We start from the raw sequence: 19,419 nt of genomic DNA, 5'->3' as shown, positions 1-19,419 counted from the left end.
TGGACTTCCTAGCAGCACCCGATGATGTCGGAGCCTTGAATTTTGTTTCCGAAGGGCTGGCGAGCGATGAAGCGGGAGTTTCGGAGGTTGCAGATTCAGAGATGCTGAGCGATCGTAAACGGGTTCGAGGATCGGGTTTCTTATCTTGTCCTTTGGCTTTGCTCTTAGCTCCCTTGGGACGGCCTCTGACCTTCTTGGGCTCATTTTGATCTCGCTCTTGACTGGTGGTCGCGGGAGGGGTCATGGACTTGGGCGATGACGTGATGGGTGGGTTCGTGGCAGTGGGAGTTTGTAGTCGTCGTTTGGGTTTGAGCTTCTTTTTAAAGGCTAGGGGCGTATCCTCCTCCTCCTCTTCCCCTTGGTTTTGGAATAGAGAAGGTGACTCGGGTGGACTAGACATCATTGACTGAGTAGTGGAACTTCGACTAGAACGTTTTTTGGAAGGGTGCGGAGTGCTGATACTTGAACTAGATGGGCTTCGTAACATCGAGGCAGACAGGTTGGAAGACGGCAGCAAGGACTGAAAACAAAGTTAAACGAGTCATCTAAATTTGAAAGCAAACTTTTGCCAGTTACTTTTCAGATTGTTTTCGTTTAATCCCCGGCTTGAGGATATTTTTTCCCCCAAATGTCAATGCGTCTTTCATCTTGTGCCTCCTTCTCAGGAAAGAAATGAGGTCCTTTTGATGTTCACGAGATAAAGAGAGGCAGAGAGAGAAGGAGAGAGAGAGAGAGAAAGATCTTTTCATCAAATCCCCTGAGAGACCAGAAAACCAGGCCAGTGGGAAAGCAAGAAAGCAACCAAGGCAAGCAAGCTTCCATCCATTTCCATTGAGATTCTGTGTCTTGACGACAAGCCTCAAAACGCTCTCCGAGGATCATAAATGGTCATTTGTTGAACTTAGCTAACTTGGAAGCTAACAACACTTCAATGGAACCAAGGATTCGAGCGAAACGCATTTCATTCGGGGTTTGATCACTCAAACACATACAAAAAAAACATTCGGGGTTTGATCACTCAAACACATACAAAAAAAATCCTGAATGCATCAGTTTCATTCCACAATGTGTCATAATAAGTCACAACTGATGGCATTCAAAGGCAATACAATTTCTTTGTGCTTGTACTCATCCTGATGGATCAGAGTAAGCTGTACTGTATGTGAAACACATCCACACATATTTCCACACGAGTGTATCAAGTGTCGCAACTGCAAGCTAGGAGCAATTAATTACCTGTAAGCTTAATCTTTGGGTTGATGATCTCGATTTTCGATTGGACGAGCCCGGGCTTTGACCTTTCTGATAGGATTCCAGATCTGAAAAAAAAAAAAAAAGATAAGTCTATAAGACGGATATCCAACATTTCTAGCACCATTTGTTATCAATATCAAGTTGTACATAAAATATACGTTCAGGAAAAAACCTTGAGTTAGCTCATAAGTCTTTATAATAACCGGATGCTAATGAACATCTCGATTTTCGATTGGACGAGCCCGGGCTTTGACCTTTCTGATAGGATTCCAGATCTGAAAAAAAAAAAAACAGATAAGTCTATAAGACGGATATCCAACATTTCTAGCACCATTTGTTATCAATATCAAGTTGTACATAAAATATACGTTCAGGAAAAAACCTTGAGTTAGCTCATAAGTCTTTATAATAACCGGATGCTAATGAACATTGGGTCACATGACCAATTTGTGGATCAGCTTACCCTGGCGATTAAGGAAACCCATTTGCAAAAGTCGGGGATCTTCCGTATGCTCTTGTAAGACACAGTCATCAATCATCACGAATTCCTGCAACAAAGCCGTGGGGAAGACAATGCGTATTCAAGCATTTGCATAATCAAGTATTATGTCAATACTTACAGTTGTATCGGTTTTGTACTTTTGCATGATAGCATCGAACCATTGGGTGGTTCCCTCGGCGCGATACACCTTGAGGCGGGCTCCGACCAAGGCCGCTGGCAAGCTGATTAGCAGGTGTTGAGTATCTCGAAAGTCAGTCCATTCACGAACCCTGTCTTCGATGTTCTGACCCAAAAACAGATTGGGAATACTAGCATCCCAGTCCTGAGAGAATATTGAACAAGAGGAGAATGAAGAATTAGGAATGGAAATGATTACGAAGCGAGATCCTCCGTGGCGATGAGAAACCAGATTCTTCGCCCATCAACTCACCCAAATGATCTTCAGCTTGTCATAAACTTGAAAATCGAGTTTCCCATCGACCAGAAATTCCACAGGTTGGTTTCTGGACTTGGTGACCATGTTCACATTATCGACCAGGGTCTTAAACGTCTGTAACAAAAAGCCACCATGACGATTAATTAGTCGTTACGAATCATTTATTGATGAAAATGGCGTCTGTCAATGACTGACTTACAAAAGCTGGATGAATGTTTCGGGGACCAGGCGGTCTTTGAGCCAAAACCATGTTGTGTTCGATGAGGAAAACATGAAAATTATCCTTGTACACGCGAACCCATTCCCGTTTGTCCCAATGATGGTCCTCATATTCAACTAAGATCTGCAACACAAAAAAGAAATACTCTCATCATAATTCCGTTTCATAGGTTGCGAGAATACATTTTGTCACTCTCCGATATAATATACTTTTGTTCCACGCAAAAGAAGCCTACCCTTTCCGCTTCAGCCAATCGGATTACTCCAATTTGGGCTGCCATTTTGTCCAGGAACTACTTTCAGGCCTGGCGGGACGGGCCCAGGAACGCGTGCTGGCGCAAAACTACGTCAAGGCCTGCCGATTGCGTGAGCCCACAAGATACACAGAGTGGGCAAGCCACCACTTGCGACTTGCCCCTTCTTAGGCATGCCTTAGGTTGGTTTGGTGGGCGCGCTTCGGAGCAAAAACAAGTATTGCATGAATTTGACAGAGCAATCTGGCCTCTCAGATCGCCGAACTGATAAATGACCTAGTCTAATGCAAGAAGCAGGAGCGGAGAAAAGCTCAAATTCTGTTGGCCCCAAAGCTCTTCTTCTTCTTCTCCTCCTTCTCTTCTGAAGGCGGATGTACGGTACAGCAGTAGGCAGGAAAATGGACTCGAAAAAACCAGAAGCCCTCCTCCTCCTCCTCCTCCTCTTGGTTCTCCCTCTCCTCGTCTTTCCTCACTTGGAAAAAGCCGGGAACGATCCGAGAGGAATGTTGGTTTGGGTTTGGTTGATCCAGAGAGCCTCAGGAGGTAGAAAAAGAAATTGGAAAGGATCCAAGGCTGCCAAGGATGCAGGAGAAGAGATAGGGGAAACGGCAAAGAGACGAACACAAGCCTTGGACATTAATGTAAGCAGAGAGTGGAATGAGGAGATGGATAAACACATAGCCCCCTCGGTTAGCTCCCGCTTCTCCTTCCATCAAGGTTCGAGTCTCCCAACCGTCACAAAGAGAATATTGTGAGAAGGCTGCAAGTTCCACGCCTCGAGATTGCATTCAATATCTCTCAGATCGACGGACTTTGCCTTGCCAGCTGGGACCGGGACCAGTTTTTGACTCCATCTTCTTCTCCATTCACCATTGATCACGCCAGATCCTCTCGGGCTCATCATGTCTGGCAATTTGAAGCACGCTTCAGTTAAGTAGGATACCAAACGAAGGCTGAACAAAGGACAACGACTAAGCCTAGCTAGAAAAGCCCTTCAACTTGTTCCAAGGCCAACGCTACCTTAATATTAAGTGAAAAGAAAACATGCGGTATCTTACGCTTCAACTGTGAGATCTTGACCTAGATAGAAAGAAAAATCCTCTTTTCCAGAAATTACCAACAAAAACACGCCTTGAGAAAGTCCACAAAAAGTGGCATTTTCTGTTTTTGCTTCCAAAACCTTGATCAAGCATGGGAACTACGTAAAAAGTGAAAATGATTACTCTCCAGTGTGATTGGTCATTGTCACGGGCAAAAACCGTCTTCATTCCCAACAAATAATACTTAGGTTGGACATTGTATATTAGTCGTCTTGGTCGTTCAAGGGTTCTTTTTTTTCATGAACACGATCAAAAAGTTCACGTATTATTGGGGAGACAGAGTGAGGCATTGCCACAAAATCTATTAGGCCATTCATCATTGGTCGACAACTTCAAAAGGCATTCTTCTCTTTTTCTTCCCAGAAGTTGTCCAGAAGAATCAAAGGTAATCACGTGCTTTTTTTTTGCCCCTCAATGCAACTGATAACAGCTGAACGGACCAAAAACCGTACAAGAAAAGCATTGGACGATGAACTAAATCGAATGTTCCTTCACAAGAATTGCTCCCTTCAAATTCACTTGCAGGTGGATAAAAGAACTGGAAAAATAAAACACTCCCAACAAATCAATCCTGTATTCAAGGGCTGGCCAGACCGGTCAACTCCAATTCGTTATATACCATACGTATAAGTATGAAGTTAGATAAGAATTCTGAAGTATTCTCCTTGAAGTGCTGTGGATTACATTTTCAATGGTGGTAAGGAAGCAGGTCTGCGAAAACTGCCAACGATTTCGTACTTCAAATATATCACATCCAATTCAATTCCGTTCGTTCTGTTTCTGTTTGTCATGTTAAGCTTTAAACTCAATTTCACAAACTCCAGATTCAGGCAAAGTCGATTCTGGTTATTTCATCAGGTTCGACAATTTCCTAGTCAGAAAGCTTTCAAAAGCAAATTTCCTGTATAAAACCAAGCGAAAAAAAAACCTTCGCAAGTTGCTAATTGTGAAACCAAGCACTCACAAGGGCTTCTTGAGCCACGTAAAGCTAATATTCCAATATTCCTGGAACAGTAGATAAGCTGTCGAGATAAAGTTCATTGGTCAAATCATATTGCATATTCTTGAGAAAAGCTTGACACGAAAATACTCGATTCCTTCTCTTGCTCAAGTGTAACAACTTTCATCCATCAAATTAAGGAAGAAGCGTTTCTTCTGAAAAGAACTAAAATCTGATCTTGGCATGCACAGGCTGCAGTTGCTCCCAAAAAAGTTGAGAGCCAAAAATTACGGTAAAAGAAAACGTGTCATGAAGACCGGGATTGTCTCGAGTTTCTTAGAAACGATCACAATGACGCGTACTAAGTTGAATAGCGAAAAAGTTCCATGCATGACGATTAAATCTGATTTGATTTCTTTGTTCTACATCATAATTGTCTCGACTATTTGCTAGTAAAACATGTTTAAAGCGGCGTAAGCTGCTCCAACAAATCTGAAGAAAGACACCCAAAAGTTCATCGACGATGTGAGTTTCATCATCACCCATCGAAGAATCACTGAAAGCATGTGAATGTCAAATTTTTACGATAAGACTTTCGCAATGCTCGTATGACTGGGTTTGTCTATAGTAGTCCGTATGTTAGAAATCATGACGAGAACATTTATCAAGATAATTTAGCACTGCTGCCTTCCATTTTACAAGCACACATTTCAGATAACGGATTAGTCACTATGTTATACCATCTTCATGGCAAAACAATCACTCATTCAATCATTGCAGCCGATGAAACAAATAGAAACTGAATCCCATACCTGGGTATATTTGACTACCATATTTTCATCATGAATCAGATCATCTTGGAGCATTGCTACGGGCAGATGAAGTGTGAATAGTATAATTCGGTAGTCTATTTCGGAAAATTACTGGTGAAAATATTCATGACAAAGACTTACATTGATGATTAAGCGGTTTTTTTTTACCAGTAAGCTACTTTTCCCTTCAAGGTCATCATTCATTATTTTATTTTCAAATCTTGCAAAAAGGTGACTTTTCACTTTTTAACACGGAGTTTGCCTCTTCGGACCACTTAATGTGACAAGTGATGCTCTCAAAAGTCTCTTTCCTTTCATTACGTTTCATCGTCAAAAAAAAAAAAAAGATGCAAGAGCAAAATGATGACGAAGTTTCTTTCAGTTTAAACTCAAGAAATAACATATTTCCTCATATGAGTAGCATGTCAGCAATACTTTTGCAACAATTAGTACTTATCTCGGCACAATGATGTAGGATGAAATATCTAATGAAATATTCAAACAGGGTTACAAGGAAGTCCAAGGAAGAGTCCGAGGGTTCTAATTAAAGTTGTGAAACTTCACATGATAATGCGAAATAAGGCAACAAAAATACTAGTGGAAGTATTTATGTTGAGCATTTAAATTCACGATAAAAACGGAATAGAGTCACTGGATTTCAAACCGCCCTATCAGCGTTAAACGCGTATGAAGAAACACTTACAACCATTAAAAGCTCTTTTGCATATACCTATTTAATAGAGCAAAAAGTCTCAAAAACTCGATCTAATACGGCATGTGATTGCATTTCGTTCAAGGAAGTTCTTGCTATTTATATCAAGAATTCGCTAAGTTTTTACTCTTTTGCATCAGCATTGTATCAGATTGAATCAAGTTGAATTCTTCGTAATCGTTATCGCGGCCTTTTTCAACAACCAATAACAAAACTTCTACAAACTTCTGGATTCAAAAGTAGACAAGACTCTAGATCTATACTGATAATACAATAAATATTGATAAAAAGAAGAAAACAGACTTGATTTGAAATCGGGAGAAAGTTGAACATTTTTTGTCGATTTGCATGATCCGCTTTTGCACTTAAAAATAATGAATTCACAACGATGATGACCTTGAATAAAGCGGAAAAGCAACCACCCAAAAAGTATTTTACCTCCCGGAGTTCAGAGCAACTTGGGAGTCGAGTGGGTAAACTTCTGAAGAATTGACATTTTCCCCGAGGTTTTCATTCATTAAAAACTCAACTAAGCAACAAGCACTTCCAAACCTGAATTACGATGACCTCAATTAAGCTGATTTTGAGAAATACTGTGCATCAAAAAAAAAATTGTGATCGGGCAAAGTAGCGACGAATTTGGAAGGAACTTCAGTGGTTCAAGCGATAATCTAATTACAATCAATGACCTCCTTACCGGTTACAACTTCAATTTCACAATCTTAATAACTCTTTTGTTCACCTAAGATACTTTGCAGGACAGAAAAATACAATTATTTCGCTTGGCAACTCCTCTTTATGGCCAAATTGCTAAAAATGCATGATGTCTGAAAATCAAGTCTGAAGGTCAAATCCTCATTGGTTTGACATTTCCACTCTCAATCCAGTTTCGAAGAAAGCTTCCTGGCCTCGTCGTTTTGAATTGGCAACCAAAGCTATCTACTGCAGTGGTTTATTTCCCACGTTTTAAATAGGAGATATGCTGTAATTGGAAGTCGACCTAGATTGATTGGCTGATGGCTGAAGGTAGGAAAAGTTTGGCCAAAAGTAAAATGACAACAGGCTTTGCTCTAGTTTCGTCAAGTGAACTCTTATCGCACCTATCAAACAAAGTAGTTCTTGAACTTACACTATCAAGCTAAAAAAGTAGGAAAACAATCTGTTTAAATATGACGATTTAAATCTGTCACGAGGCTCCCTGATTTTGCAGATTCATAAGATAGCTAAAAGGGGTTACGGACTTCTAGAAATATGGACTGGGAACGAGCTTCCCGGCAAACCGGCCTGCTCTTGGTCATAGCCACTCTGAGCCACTTTTCGAATTAAACTAATAAAATAAGAAACGTAGATCTCTTCAATTGACGGTAGGTCAATTTTATATCATTTACATGCAAAGTCGATCGTTTCAAAGTTATGTTGTCAAAAGCTTATGTAGCTGACCAAGGGCACGCCGAAAATTCAAATTTTATGTAGTGTTTACTACATAACTTTGAACATGTCTCCTGAGTTCTCTAAGCATAGATTTGGGCTCAATCTTGGCTGAGTTCATCTATTCAACAAGACCTTGTGGTCGTATCAAGTGCTTATTTGGAATAAGATGAACGGTTTAGGAGATAGGATATTTTTGCTTCCGTTTGCAGTCAATATCTCTAGAAGTCCGTGAAGGGGTCATATCCCCATTAAGTATTGATCGCCCTAATGGAAAATTGGAAGCGCATGTGGCAGAGGAGGATAATCATGTTTTAAAGAAGATTTTATCCTCTAAGTGATTAATATTTTTGTTAATGACAATATATGGCTTGCCAAGGATTGCAATTAAAAGTGTGTCTAGATCGGTTTAAAGGCCAGATATCTCCATAAAAAAAGGGAGGAGAAAGGGAAAGGAAAGATCAAAAGGGAGACTCTATCGTTCTGTTGAAGTTTTGAGGCGAGAGTGTGTTTTATAAATGCAATTTATGACCCCTTCACTCTGTCTGTTCCCAGAGCTTGATTAATTTACTTTATTAGCGCACTTAGTGCAATGAAAAATTCATGAATCACATTTCGTGTTCCTTCTACTTACAACAATACACGCTCAACTTTATGGGGGGATTTGAAAATAACCTCTTCCAACCTCAGGGTGGAATTTTTAATGTGTTACAGAATTTGCTTTGGCAAAAGTGACTATATGGCTGAACCATTTACTTTCAAAATTGGTGCCCCAATTGACAACAGCATTCGCTTTGCATTGAAACCATTGCGACCCTTGTTGAACAGCAACTTTCGAAGGGCGGAAGCCAATGTTAGCAAGTCATTTCTATGGACAGTACAGACGACAGTGGGTGTTTTCCGTAAATAGTTTTGGTCAAGAGCCACCAATTTGACTAATCTATTGTATAGTGAACGGGTGTTTATTGAAGAGCCTAATTCCAGAATCTGGTGTATCTAAAGCAATTTTCAAAGCGGCAATACATGCTTTTGTTTGTAACACTTTATCACTTCCACCGTGTAGAGCTTTAATCAAATCTGTTGTATAAGTTTATCTGAAGAAGTGTGGGCAGAAAATGGATTTTTCGTTGCCCATCTTATGTCTGTTAAAGCACCAAATTGGTCTGACTAGAATTATAAAAACAACGAAAGTACAATCATCATATTTGCAATTTACTGTTTTAGAGTTGGCTGACGGTGCATTCGAACACTTGCATGTTTTGAATTATTGTTCCCCGAGCCAAAAAACCAAGCTGAGTCGAGAGTTGTTGATACGGAGTTTCCCGAATCTCATTCTCCTTCAATTCGTGACTTTTCAAGCCCCTTGCAACTGAAGATGAGAGGGGTTCTCGTTTTCGTTTTATATTTCCCTTGGTGGCAAGACCAATGGAGAGACCGAATAACCGAGTGCAGTGTGCGTGTTCCAAAATGTGGAGCAGACATGGAACTCGTTTCGCGAGTTAGAAATTTATGTTCTCCCCCCTCTTTCTATGCCTTCATGCCAAAGGGAGTATTCCCTCTTGCTTCTACGTTCCACTTTGAGTTCCATAATGGTATAATGGTACTTGCTGGAACATAACGGCAAATACTGTCGTTGTCCTTGGAACACTTTGGTGGTAGAGATGAAGCCTGGCTTTGTGCTCGGGGAGAGAGGGAAGGAGAGAGCGAGAAAAAAAAGAAAAAAAAGAAAGAAAGAAAGAAGTCGAAGCACCGGCGAATGCATTTTAGAAACAAAGCCTTTTGGGAGTCACAAAGGGATAAAGAAAGCACTTGTACACGAATCCTCGATCCAACGAACAAAGGGAACTTTGGAGCTCGTCGAGAGTATGAGAGACAGAGAAAAGCGAGGTTCCCGCCTTTCGTCACATTATGAGCAGTACTTTGAGTACTACTCGTGGTCGCCTTTCCCTTATCAACTTTTGGCCTTCATTCTGTGTTTTGCTCTCTTGGCCTTGACTTCGAATTTGGTCGAGTTCGCACGGCCTTTGTTAGAAACCGATCCCAGGTTCAATTAGCAAGTCTGACGTGGGGGTTTCTGCACACACAATACGATATCAAATATCAGATGGATCGAGAGCAAAAAATATGCCCTCTTTCCTTTTGTTATCAAACGCAAAGAATCCAGCTATTTATTCAATGGCACTTGTTTTCTTTGAACAAAATTCATAAAAATGAGTCTTGAGGAAAGACATCTTTGACGAGTTCGCCTTTTCGTGCTAACGAGTTTGAATTTTCACATGAGCGGCATTAAAAGGTAAATAAGTTAAAGGCGTTGACCAAGTCGACTTTTTCAAATCCAAACTTGAATAAACTTCGTGTAAAGAGTGTGACGGATAGTGTTGGGGCGAATTCGGCTCGAGTCCGAGTGCACTCGAGTCTTTTACTAGTTTTTGGAGAAATTGGCAAGTCTTTTAGAAAGGACTCAAGTCCGGACTTGTCTAGAAAAATTATTCATTTGTTCATAGAATTTCGCAAGACGAGTGTCTTTTCCCTGGACTTGACTGTAGTAAAAGACTTGAGTCCGGACTTGGTGAGTCCGGCAAAGAATCAGAAGCCTCGCACGAGTCCGACTTTTGCTGGACTTGCCCCAGCACTTGTGACGGCCATTGCATGAGCCGTTTTCTTTTGTGATAACAGGTCTTCAAGGTATAGTTTTGACTCAAAAATATAAGAAAACAAGTTTTGATTCGCTAAAATCTACTTTTTCTTCACCATGACTGGAAGCTCACTTTCGAAATACTTATGAGTTTTTTTTTAATTTTAAACAATTTTGAAGTAAAAACAAAAAAATCCTCTGGTATGTTTTTTTTCCGTTGAGGTAACTAAAGATTCCACCCACGAAAACAGGTTTCCATAAAAGATAAGAGAAGTTTCCAAGTTTTCTTTACATACATCTAAGAAGAAAAAATGGAAAATTTAGTCATATTCAATGATAAATGCAATCGAAAGTAAATGCCTTTAATCTTTATTATAAACATCATTCGAGTACAAAATATGTTCCTGTTTTCACTTTCCTTCACTCGGAAGCTTCTTCTATCTGAAATCAAATCTAACCACGTAGAGAGGGGGATTTGATTTGTTGCCACATGCTTTATTGTAGTATGTTTCACAATATAAATTTATAAAATAATGAAATTGAGTGTCAACAATTGATAGACATTTTGATTGCTATAAACACATTATCGCTTCATCCCTAAAGGTGTCAATATTCGATTCGACGCTATATTCATTCATCATTAATTCAGATTCATCAGCTTCAAATTGTTTGCGATATATTGAAATCGAAGCACAGAGTTGACACCTTAGGTATCGGGCATGTCCCAAAGGTTCCTAGATATTCAGGCTTACCCCTTAGGGTTCATGAATATCTCAAGAAAGCAAGTGAAACAAATTGATTGTTGGTGTTAAGTTAATTATGATCGAAGAAAATCAATGAAGAACTTTGAGGGGGATATCTATCAAATCGCGGGTATTCTTTGTGCTTAGCCTTTCAACAATTCCGTCGATGAACAAAACTGTTATTGAGGCGTCAATATAGCTTGTGCTTTATCTAACGAATAATTCATAATGGAAGACTGTTTTTTTCTAATTTCTTTGACATATTGACATTTCACAGCGAAGAAAAGCCGAAGGAACGAAATTCATTGAGCATGCAGTTAAGCAAAATGCGTCTTATGAATGAGTCCCCATTTTAATTCAAAAGCCAGACCAACAAACCATTTCTGCTATCTATGGTACACCGAGTATTTGCTGAGTCACACGAAAAATAGTCTCTTACAGCCTTAATTGCGGCCAAATAGATCCGGTGCCAAAATAAATTAGCTTAAAAAAGACGACTGAGTCCAAGATTAGATCTTTTCAACGCAAAGTTTCAATCACAAATGTTAACGTACCCAAAGTCGCTACTTTCAGGTCAGAAAACATCCCTAATACCATGTCGTCAATCATGGTCAATTTCGATTTATTTGGCAGACAACCATAAACAAATGTTCAATCTTGTCTTTATCAAAGGCAACAATAGTCTTAGAAGTCGGATTTTGTTTTCATACTCGCCGCGCTCCCACGGAACAAAACACGTCTAAATTAAAGGAGGCCTTGTCCATTTCCGCTCTATCTTCCGTAACGAAAACACCAAATACAGCGATAACAATATGGGGATCCCACCATTGTTTGCACAGCTTCCCTTCGATTCGCTTAGCTCATCCAAGCCTTGACTGACGCTTGAAAATCATTCATTCATTCGCGTGCCTTTCGTTCGCTTGGTTGGAAGATTGATCTGGATTATTTTTTATCTTTGGAAAATCCAATGGAGGAAAAATGATTTTCCGGGTAAAAACTTTATTTTCTCCGATGACCTTTGCATCAAATACGGCATTAATCACCGAACGACCATTATGAAAGTTGCCATCTGACACTCAAGTTGATTCAAGGCTTCAAACCAAAAACATAATCCAAAACTATTTGGAACGTGTGAAACTCATTGAACAGCTAAAAAGTGAGGACAACACGTAGAGAAGAAATCCACTCAAGTTGCAGGTCATCCGCCTGCAATAAGGTCGAAGCAACCTTGTGCCCTTCGGCCAAGGCGGATGTACGGAAATCCACTCAAGTTGCAGGTCATCCGCCTGCAATAAGGTCGAAGCAACCTTGGAACCTTGGAAGTCACCAACACGCCAAGAAAAGCTGGTACTTCTTCCATTTTTCCTCGGCTCAGACAACTATTCCTGGATGGAGTGGAGAAAGAGAGAAAGACACCACGAGAAGTAAAAAAGAATGGCAAAGAAATGGAGAGGACGGACATCTCGGAGGCCAGATTGGAACTTGTGCAGTGGGCCACGGACTCAGCTGCTTCTTGCTCCTAACGTTTCCTTTGCTACAGTTTCCAAATGTATAGAGAAGAAGCACTCGTACTACTACAACAACTACTCCTCGTACAACGACGACCACCATTACTACCATCACCACCATCACTACTTGTTCTCTTGGAAATGTGTATAGTGATTACCACCAGGGCTGAAAAGTGGATGGCGTTGGCAAATTGGAGCCGTATTGGAGGGAACCGAGAGAAGAAAAACTAGGCAAAACATGTGGGAAATTATTAGCAAGGGGTGCTAGAAAATAGCCACCCAAATAAAGAAAGGCGTTGGACGACTGATCAATCGAGATCGAGAGTGATTTTAGGCTTTCTCAGAATGAGTAAGATGAAGTCAAAGAGTCATAGCCAGTTCCGAACTTCCTGGATGAATTGGTTACGCGAGCAGGCAATCGAAGGGCATAACGGTACAAAGAGGGTTTTTGGAGGATTGTAAGCATTTCCTGATTCTTTCTCGACTCAACAACGTTATTCCGCATCCTTCTCTCTGTCTCTGGAAAGAAGCTGTTTGTCGTCGTCGGAAAAGGTGTAGGAGCAGTTGCAGAAGTAGGAGGTCGAGGGAATGTGACTTTTAAGTACACATGGCCCACCAAGAGAGGCATATTCATGTTTCTTCCACGAGACCTTACTCAAAAACCAATCTGGCAGCTGAGATCTCAGAACCAGCAGGCCAGTCAGACCCAGCAACCATTTGCTAGGGCTGGTTTACAATTTCCAAGGACGAAGCTCAACTCGAAACGGAGCAAGTCAGGCCAACGAACAGGTACAAGAGACGTCCGTCCGTCCGTCCATCCATCCATCCGTCCGTCCGTCCGTAGGTGCTATTACCACCATTACCACACCGACGAGTGCCTCCACTGGAATGTTCAGTACCAGGCTAACAACTGAAGATATTCCGAATGACGACACAGTTAGCAAGGACGGCAACCTAGGCATGAGAAGTGGTTTGCGTCTTCACTCAGGGCCACAAATATTCGTGGATGATTTCATATTTCGGGGAGATGCCCAAAAGAGTACTTGATGAAGGCACAGAAGGCACGGAAGGCACTGAAGGTATCTTGACCATTCTTCGAATCCGAAGATCTTAAAGCTCGGGTATGGCTTTAAGAGCACGGAAAAGCGGAGCGCTCTTTGCCAACTTCAAGTTTTCGTACTCATGCCCTTGGTAATTTGAGTCCATTCACGACAAAACCCGGTATTTATCCAACGATGGATGGGTAGTGACTTCCAAGAGCCTTTAAAAATTACGGCCATCTCACATGGACAGCTCAGCAATTCTCGTCCAATTTATTACAATCTGCTTCGTCCAGCTGAAGCCCTCGCTCATTCAGGTGTGAGAGCTTTTTGATGTCGATTCCTAGTTTTAAGAACACAATTGAGAAGTTGTTGAGGTGAGCAAAATATGGCATCAAGTTGCGTTTTGCTCGACACGACAACTCTGAACATTCATGAATAATTCCACTGAACTTGGCGTGGAGAGCGACGAGGAGGTTTCTTCCTGATCCCATCAAGCTTGAAGACAAGAAAGAAGAGGCACTCCTCCTTCAGTCACTCAAGTTCGTCCATCTCCCCCCATCAGAAGGAAGCACTTCATATTTGCCAAAGGATTCCTTGTCGAGGCCGAGGGGGAACTTCAACGTTCGTTTTCACTTTCACGTTTTCTTGGCCTTATATATTTTTTTCTTTCTCTTCAGTGGGAGGACACGTAATTTTGATCTCTTGCTTGTGCATAGTTTGCATCCAGTACGTAGGAAGAGGGGACGACATGAAAAAAGTAAAAAGACGCATTTCCAGCAATTTTCAATCCCACTAACACACAGGAAATCATGAAGAAAAAAAATTTCCTCGCCCACTGCTACATCAGAAAAAGGGGGCGAGTGAAAGTGGGCCATGTTTGTTGTTCGGGAATGACTCTCAAGTTGGCAAGGTTGGGATTCAGGCCAAACTCGGTGGAGCTCTTTCACACATCCCCTAAAGTGGCACCATCAAGAAATAACGCCTTGTTGAGACATTGATGGTGTCAGATGTCCGGCCGGCAGTGTTTATGGTACTAAGAAGTATCGCCTCTTTAGGCGAGGTTTCTCATTCCAGAGACTCTCCGAGCCGTATGATTCTCTTTGCCCTACGTCAATAGATTCTTGAATCCATTTGGCACAACGAACTGGAACTATCAACGATTAGATCCCACTTAACCGACCTGTGGATCGTCAAGATGAAGTGAGAGAGTGAAAGAGAAAATCTTGAAAGTGTCTTGGACTGCTTAGAAAAATGAGATGCCGGAGAGATCAAGAGGGGTTGGAATTTACGAAAAAATTAGCGAGGCCATCTCTGAAGAAGCTGCTATGCTCAGTTGTTCTTTTCAAAACGCCAATCCAACTTGATCAAGAATTTGTACCTTGGATATGTTACATACTTTGGAAGTTACAGAGTACAGCTCATCTTTCCAATCTCTATGTGTCTCATTCCAAGAAATAGGAAGAAAGGTTCTACCCGAACTTGTGCAAATATCCAAGAGAGTCTTTCAAGAACCTTTTTTTTGCTGCAAGAGTGCTGAAGTTCATCTTCTCGCGCCTTCGCAGATCTGTCACAGGTCGATCAACTTTTTCAAGGCCTTCATCAGGGTTGCCAGACTTCTCAGGCAACGATTTTTCTAATTTGCCATGGAGTGCTCCATCTTCTTGAAACAACACAACAGACCACACTACTTGATCACAACATACAAAGAGCCAATTCCATGCAATTTGCTCATTCCAAGAACATCATTTGTTCAAACGAGCCTATTTCTGGAAAACGAGCCAAGCAGCTTCCTGTGACGCCTTGTCAGTAGCAAATTATTTGTAAATTGTTGCTCAAATGCTTCCAACAAAAACAGGTCGTCAGCATTGTCAGCCCCCGATTCATCAGGTCAAAAAACTCCGTTTGGCAACCCTTTAATGAACAAAAAAAAAAGAACTAGTGGCTGTTGGCAACCGAAATACACGGAGAAGATCTCCTGGCGTCGATGTTGAAATTACGTCAGGTGGTGAGAAAACGCCTCTTATCGCTCTTGGCAGGCTATCAATCGGGGAATAGCGTCAACATAACAATCCAGGGAAGTCGTATTTGTGTTATCTCCTAGCCAAGTCAGTTTGACAATCAGAGAAACCTTCTTTTTTCGTTCAAGCTGATCCTATTTTTGTGAGCGAAGATGGCTTTGTGTACACAAGACGCAAATGCAAAGGCACGTTCGCCCCCTCCTCGCTTGTGGGACCCTTTTTCGATAAAGCCCTCAGCTTGGATGACTTCACATCTGCTTTTCAGGTCTTTCGCCCGTCTTACATCTAATATCAAACATTGGGCCATCAATCACAAACTTCATCCATTAGTACATGGCATGGATTGTACTCCAATCATCACCAAAGAGAGGAGTAGGAACAATGAACACAGGTTCACGCTATGAGCCTGGCTCGGTCCTTCTTCAAGCTTCGAAACTTGAACATTATCTAGTTTTATGCACTGAACGTCCTGCGGCTTCTCTCGAAAAAGTGGGGAAATTGGGCTCCAGTTTCCAGGAATATGGAGGATATGCGGTCCACCATAACAAAGAAAGGCTTTTCAATGGCCTTGGGACGGACAATGGACCCAAAATGGGCCGCACAAATAAAACGTTCCATAGCGGGAAGCAATTGCATATTCACGTGGCACTCGTTTACAATGCAAGCCTTATTCCTGAGAGGCGAGCACCACGATCCCGAGGTTTTTGTTGGTGGTTGCGTTCATTAAGCTTACCTGAGACAAAAATGAAATCAACCTGAATGTCTGATTGCTCCGATAGTTTGAGGCTTGAACGCGTTCAAGGACAACATTTGAACTTTTGAATTGGATCGTCCGCTGTCCTTGAATTTTCCTAACTTTCATCAGTGATTCCGCTAAAACATGAACTTTTGCAAAGGAGCAAACAATTTGACGAGTCCTCGCTTATTTCAACTCAACTCTTTTGATGATGCTTTGTTTGTGTATTTTGAATCATTGGAAGCTCGGAATAGCACTAGTTTTGCCAAGATAATAGGCTTTGTTGAGAGATTGTCATTCCTCAAACACTTTGAATGCCACAATTTCAAGGTCAAATGAGCCAGTTGAGCGCGAAAATATGCTGACATGTCGAGCATCAAGAGAAGATCATTTTCCATTAATTGTGGCATTACACTAACAAATGCTTGTGGATTCGTAGAAGACCTTGTCCAGAATAATATCCAGTTTGCTGTAATCCTTAATCATTCTGACATTTATGGCTTCGCTCAGTCTTATCATGGATCACTATCTCACATTCAAATAGTACGGACGCATAAATGAGATTGGGGTGGCGAATGAGGGACAAATATCTTACTTTGCTTTTAAACAACACTAGAATTGACTTTGCATTTGACAAGGTTGGTGTTTGGTGTTTCCAGAGAGGAATTTGCAGGAAAAGGAAGGTGTCGGTCGACCAGGGTTGGCAAGAAACTGGTAATCCCAATATTTGGTGTGTGTGGGCGAAGAGAGAAAAGTTCAAGCAAGCGAGGCCATCATCAAAGATGTCATCTTTGGATTCAATGTCTGAAGAACGTTTCACTCTTTGATATTTTTGGTTTCAAATCAGTTAGGAAAAATTGCTTTTATTTCAAATTGTAATTACTGCCAGAAAATGGTGGCATCGTCACGAATGAATACACATTTGAATCGATGGAACGGCTTAATCAGAAATAAAATGAATCCATACTCACTTTGTTTTGGTACACTTTATTCATTATCATTAATTGTTGGGGAAGTTTCGATCGCATTTTTCACATATTTGATATAATTTTTGGCTAAATTGCATAGTTTCAGCACATTTTCTCACTTCGTTGTTTTTCTTGCATATTCTTGATTCTTTGCGGGGCGCAGTATCAAGAGAAAAGAAGAAACGTTAGGAAATATCAAAATTGAATTACTTCAACATTTTTGTTAATAAACCTGATTCAAATCATATGGAATGAAGAGAATTGAAAACTCTTCTAGACATAAGGAGCTGGCGAGACTCCAAGCAAAAGCATGGATTAAGTTTTTAACCTTCAACTTGCCCCCGCGCTTAGTCAAAATATAATCTAATGCTGAGTCAAGGCAATTGCCGTGGTGTCAGTCACATCAAATAAAGGTTTTTTATTACAATCTTGTAACGCAACCGACTCAATCATTAAATATATGTTTATAGAAGGGTACACATGGGATTATGATGCCTATCTACGCTCGTCTAGCAGTTTTGCCATGGATGATTTTGTTCATTAATTTAAATAAATCTCAGAATTAGCTCTTCTTTCGCCCAATCGCTGTTTCAAGGGCTTCAATCAAAACCTTTAAAAATGTGCTTCAAAAGAGACTCGAAAAATTCTAGGACCTCTCGCCAAAAGGCATCTTTGTCTGGTCTTAGCACATTTCGTTTTCTGATTAAAAGATATTGTGATTCTCGAAAATATATATATCTGCAAGAAAAGTGGTTCTAAAATGCTATTTTTCACCATCTTAGTGCATATCTAGATATTTTTTGCATTCTTTTCTGCTCACATTTTTGAAAAAATAATTCCAAATAACCAACGTACATTGTTTGTATTTTGATTTAATTTACCTCATCCACTACCCATTTCCTTCCTGATTCTAACACTGATATTTTGCCAATTCATCAATCAATGGAAATTGAAGCATCTTTAGATTTGACGATTTTGCTTGTTGGTCAACGTAACCACTTGCAATCCCCTTTTTCATACAGACAGCCAAAAAATGGGGTCTAATGCAATAAACCGTCTCTGATTTCAGTTTCCAAATCGTCATGCACAGGATGGTTCGTGCCATGGTTGAAGGATTCGTAAAGACATGATGACGTAAAATGCGTGTCCTTGAGAGGAAGAGCAAGAGGAGGAGGGGAGTGAAGTACGTACTCTTGCCAAGCACGAGGGAGGATTTCTACAATTTTGTCATCTGTTCAAGGAAATCACCAAAAATGTATAAACCTCCATATACCACATCATAAGGAACAGAGTACGATACTATTACCCGCAGCCAAGGAATTATGCCTCCTTGGCCATGAAAGCTCATGCCACTATTCAGAAAAAAGCTGATGCCTGTAGCTACTATATACCTACGAACTGCTCGTAAAGTGGCGAGTCACGTTTTCAGATTTGTATGTTCACTAGGATTCCAGTTCAGAATCGACGACTCAGCTTGGAATTCTAGCTGTTTTCAGAGCTTCGACGACACTTTTTGAATAAATCTCAGTGGTGCTATTGCCCGGAAACTGGTCAGTCCACGGCTTTGTAATGAGTTAGACGAAAGAATGCCACTTACAGCTACCACGAGTTTTGAAGATTCACACAAAATAGTACTTGGCTGCTGGAATGATTAGAGTAGACCACAACTTGCTAGCTTATCAAGTGTCTCTTATTTGCATTTTGGATCTTTGCATTAGGCTTGGGTATGAAAATCCCTTTGAATCTGGCACAGGTCATTGCTCTTTCACAGCTTTTAACACACATAAAAACAATTGTTGCGTAATACCCACTTCGTGGCGAAAAAAAAGTACAGAACTTGTCGCAGAGGAGTGGCCTTAAAATGTCCGTCGGAATGTGTGTGCGACATGTGCTAGATGGACATTTAACATCCATCTCCCTTTTTCTCTGTCTTGCATGGGACTCGATTTCAATTAGAGGTAACACTTGCGAAGATTCAAGGCATTTCAGCAAATGAGCTTGACCCAAATTAAGACCGCAAAAGCCCGACGTCTAGCCTAACCTTGACCGTTGGTCAGCGAGGGCTTAATATTTCATGACAAAAAATGGCGGCATGTGGCGCAACAATTATT

The 19,419-nt window shown here is 40.9% G+C and overlaps 1 protein-coding gene across 2 annotated transcripts in view; it reads right to left on the bottom strand.

Annotated features, from left to right (window-relative positions):
* LOC131881226 (AF4/FMR2 family member lilli-like) overlaps nucleotides 1–19,419 on the bottom strand; it is a 42,319-nt gene that overhangs the window by 20,633 nt on the left and 2,267 nt on the right. For both annotated transcript variants that reach the window (XM_059228021.1, XM_059228022.1), the window contains exons 2-7: nucleotides 2,392–2,535; nucleotides 2,187–2,306; nucleotides 1,875–2,078; nucleotides 1,718–1,802; nucleotides 1,237–1,319; nucleotides 18–520 (exon numbers count right to left, since the gene is read on the bottom strand). In XM_059228021.1, coding sequence (XP_059084004.1) covers nucleotides 18–520; nucleotides 1,237–1,319; nucleotides 1,718–1,802; nucleotides 1,875–2,078; nucleotides 2,187–2,306; nucleotides 2,392–2,535 — 1,139 coding nt within the window. The remainder of the gene's footprint in view (nucleotides 1–17; nucleotides 521–1,236; nucleotides 1,320–1,717; nucleotides 1,803–1,874; nucleotides 2,079–2,186; nucleotides 2,307–2,391; nucleotides 2,536–19,419) is intronic.

This window comes from Tigriopus californicus, chromosome 5, assembly GCF_007210705.1.
Source record: "Tigriopus californicus strain San Diego chromosome 5, Tcal_SD_v2.1, whole genome shotgun sequence".
NCBI lineage: Eukaryota > Metazoa > Arthropoda > Copepoda > Harpacticoida > Harpacticidae > Tigriopus > Tigriopus californicus.
Note: the sequence above shows the minus strand (reverse complement) of the source record. Positions and strands in the feature narration are given on the sequence as shown.